Raw genomic sequence first — 12,374 nt, 5'->3', positions numbered from 1 at the left:
TACGTTTCCCTGCAACCCAATGATTATTTGTTTCTTTTCCATGTATGCTTACAATGACATTGGATCAATAACTGGCCTATTAGGCTTTTTTTGGTAAGGTACTACTAAGAAAGGTCATGGTTAGGGGCGGGGAGATCTGAAGTCAATAAACCAATCATTGAATGCAGGCCCGAGCCCACTAACTTCCTGATGAAGTGCAATGCGTCGGTGAGTGCGGTGGACAAAGTGGACAGGAACTCTCCGCTGCACTGTGCCGTGCTGGCGGGAAACGTAGACGCCGCCCACATCCTGCTAGAGGCCGGGGCTAGCGTGGATGCCGAGAACGCCAACGTGAGATCTCCCATACACACACTAATTAATCCTATCATAAATGTGAGCTCCTGGGGGGGATTATAAAAGCATAGACTAAATTGATGCTTGCATCATACTCGGGATGTTACTAACATAGAAGTCTCTGAGATACACGTGTTGGCGTATTAGAAAGATGAACATGTGCATATTTATTTGCTATCGTGAATACAATGGACTATAGTGTGTGAGGTTCACTAAGGATTGTGAGTGTGATGCTGTGACTGTTGTGTTTGTCTCCTCAGGGTCACACTCCCATAGACCTGGCCCACCAGGTGCACAGCCCCCTGCTCGTCCACATGCTCAACCACGTCAAGCAGGAGAGGATACGCTCCAAATCCCGCTGCCTGCGCCTAGTTAACCGGTACAGGGTATGGACACCACACACACACTTTTCCTCTGCCTACCTTACTTCAACACACACAGGGTGTGGGGCACTACACTTTCATATACTCAACAATTGCCTATGAGAGATCTGTGACCCATATTTCCAGTATCGTGTGAGCGTGTGCGACAGCATGAGGGAGAACAATAATTAACCTTGGCTTAAAACGGATGCCAACGCTGCAGTTTTCTTCACATTGTGGTTGAAATTAATATTTTGTATTTCTCTTCAGTAAAGATTATTTAAGTGATTTACTTCTCTCTCTCTCTCTGCTCTTGTCTCTCTCTAGGTGTGTCTTCAGTTTATGTTCTGCGTTGCTGTGCTGGGCAGTGTGGGAGCGATAGCCGACTTGAGCTCAGAATCCTGGCTGCTGAAAGGGTTTCTGCTGGCCTGTGTGATGGCTGTGGTCAACCTGGCTCAACGGTGAGAATGCACGTTGGCCGCCCGTGGTCAATCCAGTAGACAAGACCACGCGGCATCACAGTGGTTAGGGTTGATCAACTGTTATGAGTGTTCTTCAATTGCTAGTTAACTGAGATGCATTGAGAGATCCGCAGTGCACCCCATGTCTAGAGCTCTGTTGGTATTACTAGGGACCTCCGCAAGATGGCGCTCACGTACAGACTCTAGTAGCCTGCTTTTAGTCATACTGTCCGTGCTTGGTTCTGTCAAATCTCCCTGGGCAGTTGTTTGCTGACGTGACTGCTCATTAAGTAGATGTACTCTCTAGGAGCACTTATGGGGAAACTCATGTTTCATACAAGACTGATATTTTTTGTAAATTTAAATTTTGAATGTAACAGTCAGTTAAGAACAAATTCTTATTTGGCGTACCCCGGCTAAACCCGGACGACACTGGCCAATTGTGCGCCGCCCTATGGGATTCCCAATCACGGCCGGATGTGATACAGCCTGGATTCGATCTAGAAGAAAAAGAAACGCACACCTATTTAGGCGAGGTGCTGGCTAGCGGAGTAGAAAACTTGAAAATAAAAGAGAGCCGCACACTCTAGGAGCTCAGATGCAAAAATGTAATTACCAACTTTTCGACAGCCAAGCTGTCTTCATCAGGGTATAATCACAAACACTACGGAATGACTCGTTTATATAGTGTCAAAAGACACAGGTGTCTGTAATCATGGCCAAGAGTGGCCTAATATCATTGGTTAATAATCAAATATTAAAATGTCATACAAAGAACAGCATACAAACAACAAATGGATAGCATACGATCATAGATTAATTTGACTACCCAAGTTTACAAACAATTACAATGGCAAAGTCACAATAATCACAAGAATGGCTTCAGATCAAAGTCTACGTTGAGACCGAATGGCGCAAGGGTCTTTAAATTAAAGATCCAGGCAGCCTCTCGTTTTAACAATAAATTATCAAGGAAACGGTATATTGATGATATTTTTGTTCTATGGAGGGGTGATGCAAAACAGCTCCAGGCGTTCCATGTTTTTCTTAACTCCTGTTCTGAGCATTAGAGATTTACTATGCAATCTGATACATGTCAAATCAGTTTCCTTGATATTCTGATCTTGTGTGAAGATAATGTTCTATACACTGATCTTTACAGGAAGCCTACTGATCGTAACAGTTTGAGGGCTGATAGTTGTCACCCACTTCCCTTGAAAAATAGTTTGCCCTACAGCCAATTCTGTCTAATCAAAAGAATTTGCAAAAAACAATCAGATTTCGACAGAAATATGGCTGAGACGCAAAGAAAGTTCAAGGAGAGGGGCTACAAGAATGATCATATTAATACTGCCATTGAGAAAATTCAAAACAAAACATGACCTTTTTCAAGGCCAGTCTCACAAAAAGACGCATTCTTGCGTTCTAACTACCCGCTATTCAAAGTGCTCTGAACAAATTAAGGGAATTGTTCACAAACATTGGCACATCCTAAAATCTGATGACAGTCTCGGTAATGTGTTTTCGGACCTTCCCTTGGTCGTATTCTCGCGGGGCAGAAATCTCAGAGACCAATTGGTACACTCTGATTTACCACCCCAAGATATTCCTGAACAACGTCTATTTGCGCCCCTACTGATGGAAATTACAAATGTAATGGCTGTGCTCAATGCAATGGCACTTATAAATGTAGATCCTTCAAACACCCACAAACAGGGAAATCGATCCCAATCAAAGGTGTTATTACGTGCTCCACTAAGGCAGTTATTTATCTTATAACTTGTCCTTGTGATAAAAATGATGTAGGTAAAACAAAGTGTGAATTAAAAGTACGTATCTCAGAGCATCGTAGCACCATTAGGTGTAAAAACTTTACTTATCCAGTTGCGGCCCACTTCTTGGAGGCAGGCCACTCGATTTCGTCTCTGCGTTACATTGGCATCGAACATGTCACCCTCCCTAGGAGAGGGGGTGACCTTGATAATTTATTGTTAAAACAAGAGGCTGCCTGGATCTTTAATTTAAAGACCCTTGCGCCCTTCGGTCTCAACATAGACTTTGATCTGAAGCCATTCTTGTGATTATTGTGACTTTGCCATTGTAATTGTTTGTAAGCTTGGGTAGTCAAATTAATCTATGATCGTATGCTATCCATTTGTTGTTTGTATGCTGTTCTTTGTATGACATTTTAATATTTGATTATTAACCAATGATATTAGGCCACTCTTGGCCATGATTACAGACACCTGTGTCTTTTTGACGCTATATAAACGAGTCATCCCGCAGTGTTTGTGATTATACCCTGATGAAGACAGCTTGGCTGTCGAAACGTTGGTAATTAAAGTTTTTCATCTGAGCTCCTAGAGTGTGCGGCTCTCTTATTTTCACAGCATGGATTCGAACCAGGGACTGTAGTGACAACTCTTGCACTGAGATGCAGTGAATTAGACCGCTGCGCCACTCGGGCAAACAGTTGAAACAATATTATAACGTGTACAATAATAAGTGTGGTGTGTGTGTGTGTGTACACTTACAGGCAGTTGGCGAGCCCGGCCCTGCAGTCACTGGTTCCTGCTACAACTCTTATGGCATCAGTCTTCTGGATGCTGGTCACCTGGTGCCTGTGCTTCCTGCCTGATATCCTTTAACACAGGGCCTCTACTGTCACTCACACTCCAACCCAGCGCAGCACTCTACATTCTGTACTTACCCAGCATGTAACACTGTGCTGAATCAACACTAAAAAGCTCCCCTGTCATTGACTGTCCTAATCTAGTTCAGTCCAGATCATTCTAGTCCAGCCTAACCAAGTCCATTTCTTTTTTTGTAAAAAAAAATGTTTGAAGGAGAACCGGAGCTCCTTCCTCCTTGTGTATTTTATCAGATGGCGGGTGCAGGGTAGACAGCGCGAAAGTATAGGGTTCGGGTGGTATTTTCTACCCATGAGGCTGCAGCACTACCGCTGCACCGCGCTCTTGTACCACGTCCATCTCAGTCCAGTATCATGGTTTAGGTGTTAAAGTAGTTAATGTTTCATACCCATACAATTCTAATCTGGACCACAGTCAATTTATTTATTTATTCTCATTCTTCCCCTCCAATCAGGGACCTATTTAGTCCTGGGACACTAGGTGGGTGCAATTGAATTATCAGGTAGAACATGACTTCCAGGGTAGGATTGGATTACACCTACTGTATGTGGTGCGATGTTATGTCCTCAACCCGTCTCCCTACATGGTCCCAGTGCCACGGTACAGGTGTTGTTCACTGTCAACGCCACAGCTCTGCTCTACTACTACCTCCGCTCCTGTCGGACTGACCCCGGCATCGTCAAGGCAACTGAGGAAGAGAAAAAGATGGTAAGGAGCAGGACATCGGGAGAGGCGTTGTTCTATCACTGAAAACCATTATGGACAGGTCAACATTTACCCTGGTCTGGCTGGAAGGGTCGTTGGCATGTGACATGGCTGCCAATCTACTTCAATGACATGGATGTGATGGATCGTGTTGGTCTTCTGTGTCGCCTCCAGAATGTGGTGTTGCTGGCAGAGGCGGGCTGCTTGGACCCCAGTATCTTCTGCACTTCCTGTATGGTAAGCCACAAGGACCACAAGTAGGCCAGTTCCATTCCAACGCGTTTACTCAACCATCGCTATTCGCGAGATAGAGGGATACTCATGACCTCCCAATTAACAAATATGTTTTGCTCAAGCTTTCACGTGTTAGGAAATGTGGTGATATGAAGAAATGCTGATTGGTTGATGTTTTGTTGTTGTGTGTTTCGGTTATGCAGATGAAGAAGCCTATGAGGGCCAGTCACTGTTTCTCCTGTGACGCCTGCGTGGCGAAACAGGACCATCACTCCATCTGGATCAATGGCTGCATCGGTGACTAAAACCAACAGAGCGTATATATTTCTGTCTACCCTAAATTATACATACAGTTTGTAGGATAATCTACACGAAACCTCAATACGTACTAATAGGGTTGCGTAGTGGAACGCAATCGTTGTCGTGGCAGTCGACTAGTATTTGAACACTTGGAAACACAGTATTCGTCTAAGTTTAGCCGACACAAATACACAGGCGGCATTTGCCGCTTTGTCAGCGCCAGAGTTTTGCGTTTTAATGACAAAAGTTTTGGGTCTTCTCTTTCTCCCACCCTTCTTACTTTCTTCAGGTGCCAGGAATCACCACTTCTTTGTTCTCTTCCTCCTCTATCTCTGCCTGATGGGAGCGTGGATGTTCTACGGATGTCTCGTGTGTGAGTGACTGCCTCAATTAATCACATAGACAAATGCACTTTATTTGTGTACATTCTTAACGCATGCACTTGTCTTCCTGCCTGACATTCTCGTGTGTGTTGCCAGACTGGTCAAAGCACTGCCCGCTGCACTACCAAGAGGAGGGTGTGTGGGGTGCCATCTCTGCCCTGGTGGGCTGTTCTTCCTGGGTACTGGGTGTCTTCTGTCTAGCTTTCTTCCATACCTCCTGGGCTTCCATACTACTGGTCATACAGCTCTACCAGGTAACTGTGTGTGTGTGTGTGTGTGTGTGTGTGTGTGTGTGTGTGTGTGTGTGTGTGTGTGGTAGCTATATGACGCTACAATGCTACCGTCACGTCTACAACTGTAGGCATGTTGTATTTGAATAACTTCTTGAAACGCGCTGAAAGAACTACCGCATTTATTACTACGTGCACTCGAGCTATAAACCCTATTTGATTTCCTCGATTTGCTCGCGCTGCCAACGTTTTCGCTGTGTCTTTCTTTTGATTTGCTCCGAATCAAACGCTGCTTGTGTTATTCATGATTGATGTGTTGTCTTCTGTGTTGACGCCGTCTTGCTGCAGTGTCTTCCCCGGGGCAGTCCCCCATGCTGCTCACTGCCTTAATGATGCCGGGCTGGGAGGAGAGCTGCTATTTCTGTTGTCTTTTTGAGGAAATATTCAACGGAGGCATTAGTTATCGTTGTTTTATCATACTTTTTTTTTAACGACAGTGACTCGTAAGCCAATGTGACCATTTGGAGGCGTAGTGTCGTTTCTGTTTTAGTTAGAATGTGTGTGTCTGAACAGATTGCGTTCTACGGCCTGACAAACGCAGAGATGGCAAACCTGGTGCTTCGACAGAGGAAACTCCCACAATCCATCTCTCTCAGACAGAACCCTTACAAGTAAGTTGTCCTCTTCTAGTTTATTAATTTCACCATTTAAAAAAATATAAATAAATAACAAGCACACGTAAAACTTGAAAAAGCCATACGTGCGAGTAAAATCATCGAGGATAACACACAAAGTCTGGGACTTATTTCCATTGTGGACCTTCTTGAGACAAGATAGGCTAGCCTGCCGATTCCGTTTACTTGGTGACTAAAAGCAATAAACAGACAAATGTCCTCCCACCTATTTACTATTGTAGGCCAGTGCTTCTCTCTTTCTCCGTTACTCTCATTTCTCTCTCTCCCTCCATAGTTTGGGTGTGGTGCGGAACCTTGTGTTGTTCTTCCAGCTGCGTTGCTGTGGGCTGTTCAAGCCCGCCATGGTCGACTGGACCCAGCAGTACCCACCCGGCCGAGACCACATGTTCGGCCAGCCCGACATCGTCTGACCCCACAGGGGGCAGCTAGGACCTGGATCCACTATCGTTCTGGACCAAACGGATGAAGCTTATTTAAAAATATATATATATTTTATATATTTTGGACTGCCTGTGAAGAAACACCACTATAAAGGGAAATAGCATGGAGGAAGTTTATTTTATGTGTTTTCTTTTGCTACAGACTACTGCTGTCTTACGCTGGTATATATTAATGAGGGGAAAAAATTGAAATCTGAAATGGATCATTTGTGCCAAGTTGAATTTGCCTTTATGGCTTAAATTGTATATTAAGTTAGTCATTGTTTTCTTTTTAATATAAATAGTTGTATTTTGATCAATGTGTTTTTTTTTTTATAAAGACTGTTTTTTTTAATTAATATTTTTAATGTGTCTGTTTTTACAGTGTTTGCAAGAGGCTGTAAGTGAGTGTTTTTAGATTTAAAGGACTGACACTGTAGACAGTTTAAGCAAAGCCTCACATTGGTTTGTCAGTCACTGAACTCTTTTTATTGGAGCATACAGTGCATTCTCTAGAGTAGTTTGTTCTAATACTGGTCTTGTAGTACTGTACCTCTAAATATGCTGATTTTCTATCCAGCCGCTCTCTTGACAGTGGACACGCACCCAAGTACATAGCCGTTTCCGATTCCCTCTCCCATAAGTGTGCGCTCGTTCACTCCCCCTCGTGGATTTAGAAGGAATGGACAGGTGGAAGAAATATGGTGGACTGTTGGCAGTTGTTACACAAATGGAGTGTTTTTACATCCATTTAAGGGCGAACTAGTGCTCACTATTGGGAGAAGGCAAGGAATCGGGACTCATATCTCCCATAACTCAACAATCCACGATCCTATCCACTATGCTCTTCTCTCTCAGCCTTAAAGCAACAGTCTGAGATTTCCAGTCATTTCGATTAATGACCAACTGTCTTGTGTTATCGTAACCAAAACCAAATACCTATTCCTCCATTAGATGTTTTTGTTATTTTAGGAGCATTGTGTAAACTAATGTATAGCGCCAAGTCATGCTGAGACAAGTTGTGTTCTCATGGAATATCGTTCCCACAAGTCATGCTGAGACAAGTTGTGTTCTCATGGAATATCGTTCCCACAAGTCATGCTGAGACAAGTTGTGTTCTCATGGAATATCGTTCCCACAAGTCATGCTGAGACAAGTTGTGTTCTCATGGAATATCGTTCCCACAAGTCATGCTGAGACAAGTTGTGTTCTCATGGAATATCGTTCCCACAAGTCATGCTGAGACAAGTTGTGTTCTCATGGAATATCGTTCCCACAAGTCATGCTGAGACAAGTTGTGTTCTCATGGAATATCGTTCCCACAAGTCATGCTGAGACAAGTTGTGTTCTCATGGAATATCGTTCCCACAAGTCATGCTGAGACAAGTTGTGTTCTCATGGAATATCGTTCCCACAAGTCATGCTGAGACAAGTTGTGTTCTCATGGAATATCGTTCCCACAAGTCATGCTGAGACAAGTTGTGTTCTCATGGAATATCGTTCCCACAAGTCATGCTGAGACAAGTTGTGTTCTCATGGAATATCGTTCCCACAAGTCATGCTGAGACAAGTTGTGTTCTCATGGAATATCGTTCCCACAAGTCATGCTGAGACAAGTTGTGTTCTCATGGAATATCGTTCCCACAAGTCATGCTGAGACAAGTTGTGTTCTCATGGAATATCGTTCCCACAAGTCATGCTGAGACAAGTTGTGTTCTCATGGAATATCGTTCCCACAGCTAGAAATCAAGTGATATTTTCTTGTGAAAATGTTCCGGTATGCATTTGATTCATTGTTTTCATTTGTGTTTGAAGCCACACTGATGGTATGCGCATCTTACAGGGTGTGACTTTAATGACACTGGACACTTCATTTTTTTTTTGCAGTGACATTAAGCATCCAAGCTATGTTGCTTTTTGTTGTTTTTGTTTTCTGCATTACCATGTGAAGTAATGTGCCATTGTAACTCACTGCACTGGATGTTCCAACAAAGCCACGCAAGTTATTTTATTTTATTTTTTAATTTTTTTTACGATGGTGTCAAAGCCTTTTGAGTTTAGATACTCTGTGGGTACATAAATCAAAGCTCACGACTGTTTCGGGAGAGATTGGCATCTTCATGTTTCAATCGATCTTGCATAGCCCAGTGAAGACATGGTAAACCTAATGATCCTCTTGTTTACCTTTTGTTATAATTGATAAGTTGGTATTCATATTGGGGGTAATCCTGTCCTAAATCAGGCTCCCAATTGACTTTTTTATCCAGACCACTGGAGACATTTTAATGAAACAAATGAGGCATACCGAGACCTCTTTTAATTGAAGCCAAAGAAAGACACCATTCAAGACATAATTTCTTTATAGTGTATAAGAGGTCATACAAGAAGTTTTGCAGTGGTTCATATGTTGTTGATTTAAAGAATATTTGCTGGTCTTGTGGTGTGTAATGAGGCGCAACCAGACGCTGCACTTGACACATTTATGAAATGAATTATTCCAGTTACTAGTAAGCCCCCATTAAGAAAATGACTGTTAAATCCCCTTGGATTGATGAGGAATTGAAAAATTGTATGGTTGAGGGATGAGGCAAAAGGTATGGCAATTAAGTCTGGCAGCCCAACTGATTGGCAAAATTACTGCAAATTAAGAAATTGTGAGTAAGCTAAATAAAAAATAAACTATACTATGAAACAAATAGAAGTGATATAAAGAATGATAGTAAAACGCTTTGGTGCACCTTAAATGACATTTTGGGTAAAAAGCCAACTCGGCTCCATCACTCATTGAATCAGATGGCAATATCAGTGAGCCAGCTACTTGAATTATTTTTTTTCATTGGCAAGATAAGCAAACTTAGGGATGACATGCCAGCAACAAACACTGACGCTACACATCCAAGTGTATCAGACCAAATTAGGAAAGATAAGAATTGTACTTTTGAATTCTGTAAAGTCAGTGTGGAAGAGGTGAAAAAATTGTTGTCCAGTCTGACAATCTGGATGGAAAATGATTGAGTATAATAGCAGACGATATTGCCACTGCTATTTGCCACATCTTTAATTTAAACCTACTAGAAAGTGTGTGCCCTCAGGCCTGGAGGGAAGCTAAAGTCATTCCGCTACCCAATAATAGTAAAACCCCCTTTACTGGCTCAAATAGCCGACCAATCAGTCTGTTACCAACTCTTAGTAAAATTCTGGAAAAAATGGTTTTTGACCAGATACAATGCTATTTTACAGTAAACAAATTGACAGCAGACTTTCGGCACGCTAATAGGGAAGGACATTCAACAAGCACAGCACTTACACAAATGACTGATGATTAGCTGAGAGAAATTGATGATAAAATGATTGTGGGGCTGTCTTGTTAGACTTCAGTGCATCTTTTGACGTTATCGATCAGTCTGCTGCTGGAAAAACGTGTGTGTTATGGCTTTGCACCCCCTGTTATAATGTGGATAAAGAGCTACTTTTCTAACAGAACACAGAGGGTGTTCTTTAATGCAATCCTCTCAAACATAATCCAGGCAGAAGCAGGAATTCCCGAGGGTAGCTGTTTAGGACCCTTGATTTAAAAAAAAATCTTTACTAATGACATGCTTTGAGTAAGGCCACACGTGAACTACTACAGTATACTGAAATGACTACAACACTTAACAAAGAGCTGCAGTTAGTTTTGAAATGGGTAACAAGGAATAAGTCAGTACTAAATATTTCCAAAATGAAAAGCATTGTATTTGGGACAAATCATTCACTAAACCTCAGCTACAGTTGAAGTCAGAAGTTTACATGCACTTAGGTTGGAGCAATTAAAACTCCACAAATTTCTTGTTGACAAACTATAATTTTGGTAAATCGGTTAGGACATCAACTTTGTGCATGACACAAGTCATTTTCCCAACAATTGTTTATTTCACTTATACAGCAGAGGGAACACCCCCCTATCCACATCGATGGAACAGTAGTGGAGAGGGTAGCAAGTTTTAAGTTCCTCGGCGTACACATCACAGACAAACTGAATTGGTCCACTCACACAGACAGCATTGTGAAGAAGGCGCAGCAGCGCCTCTTCAACCTCAGGAGGCTGAAGAAATTCGGCTTGTCACCAAAAGCACTCACAAACTTCTACAGATGCACAATCGAGAGCATCCTGGCGGGCTGTATCACCGCCTGGTACGGCAACTGCTCCGCCCTCAACCGTAAGGCTCTCCAGAGGGTGGTGAGGTCTGCACAACGCATCACCGGGGGCAAACTACCTGCCCTCCAGGACACCTACACCACCCGATGTCACAGGAAGGCCATAAAGATCATCAAGGACATCAACCACCCGAGCCACTGCCTGTTCACCCCGCTATCATCCAGAAGGCGAGGTCAGTACAGGTGCATCAAAGCTGGGACCGAGAGACTGAAAAACAGCTTCTATCTCAAGGCCATCAGACTGTTAAACAGCCACCACTAACATTGAGTGGCTGCTGCCAACACACTGACACTGACTCAACTCCAGCCACTTTAATAATGGAAATTGATGGGAAATGATGTAAATATATCACTAGCCACTTTAAACAATGCTACCTTATATAATGTTACTTACCCTACATTATTCATCTCATATGCATACGTATATACTGTACTCTATATCATCGACTGTATCCTTATGTAATACATGTATCACTAGCCACTTTAACTATGCCACTTTGTTTACATACTCATCTCATATGTATATACTGTACTCGATACCATCTACTGTATCTGCCTATGCTGCTCTGTACCATCACTCATTCATATATCCTTATGTACATATTCTTTATCCCCTCACACTGTGTACAAGACAGTAGTTTTGGAATTGTTAGTTAGATTACTTGTTGGTTATTACTGCATTGTCGGAACTAGAAGCACAAGCATTTCGCTACACTCGCATTAACATCTGCTAACCATGTGTATGTGACAAATAAAATTTGATTTGATTTGATTTATAATTCACTGTATCACAATTCCAGTGGGTCAGAAGTTTGCATACACTAAGTTGACTGTGCCTTTAAACAGCTTGGGTAATTGCAGAAAATTATGTCATGACTTTAAAAGCTTCTGATAGGCTAATTGACATCATTTGAGTCAATTGGAGGTGTACCTGTGGATGTACTTCAAGGCCTACCTTCAAACTCAGTGCCTCTTTGCTTGACATCATGGGAAAATCAAAAGAAATCAGCCAAGAACAAATTGTAGACCTCCACAAGTCTGGTTCATCCTTGGGAGCAATTTCCAAACACATGAAGGTACCACGTTCATCTGTACAAACAATAGTACGCAAGTATAAACACTATAGGACCACGCAGCCGTCATACCGCTCAGGAAGGAGACGCGTTCTGACTCCTAGAGATGAACGTACTTTGGTGCGAAAGTGCAAATCAATCGCAGAACAACAGCAAAAGACCTTGTGAAGATGCTGGAGGAAACAGGTACAAAAGTATCTATATCCGAAGAACACCATCCCAACCGTGAAGCACGGGGGAGGCAGCATCATGTTGTGGGGGTGCTTTGCTGCAGGAGGGACTGGTGCACTTCACAAAATAGATGGCGTCATGAGGAATTGAAAATTATCTG

At 42.6% G+C, this 12,374-nt stretch overlaps 1 protein-coding gene across 4 annotated transcripts in view; it reads left to right on the top strand.

Annotated features, from left to right (window-relative positions):
- LOC110506292 (putative palmitoyltransferase ZDHHC13) overlaps positions 1-7,126 on the top strand; it is a 40,782-nt gene extending 33,656 nt beyond the window's left edge. For all 4 annotated transcript variants that reach the window (XM_090221781.1, XM_090221780.1, XM_090221783.1 and 1 more), the window contains 11 exons: positions 168-330; positions 594-719; positions 1,023-1,156; positions 3,693-3,795; positions 4,393-4,515; positions 4,687-4,749; positions 4,950-5,043; positions 5,336-5,419; positions 5,526-5,683; positions 6,233-6,330; positions 6,629-7,126. In XM_090221781.1, coding sequence (XP_090077907.1) covers positions 168-330; positions 594-719; positions 1,023-1,156; positions 3,693-3,795; positions 4,393-4,515; positions 4,687-4,749; positions 4,950-5,043; positions 5,336-5,419; positions 5,526-5,683; positions 6,233-6,330; positions 6,629-6,764 — 1,282 coding nt within the window. In that variant the 3' untranslated portion in view covers positions 6,765-7,126. The remainder of the gene's footprint in view (positions 1-167; positions 331-593; positions 720-1,022; positions 1,157-3,692; positions 3,796-4,392; positions 4,516-4,686; positions 4,750-4,949; positions 5,044-5,335; positions 5,420-5,525; positions 5,684-6,232; positions 6,331-6,628) is intronic.
- Positions 7,127-12,374: the final 5,248 nt, after the last annotated feature.

Source organism: Oncorhynchus mykiss, chromosome 26, assembly GCF_057628025.1.
Source record: "Oncorhynchus mykiss isolate SJ-2025 chromosome 26, ASM5762802v1, whole genome shotgun sequence".
NCBI classification, from domain to species: Eukaryota; Metazoa; Chordata; class Actinopteri; order Salmoniformes; family Salmonidae; genus Oncorhynchus; species Oncorhynchus mykiss.
Note: the sequence above shows the minus strand (reverse complement) of the source record. Positions and strands in the feature narration are given on the sequence as shown.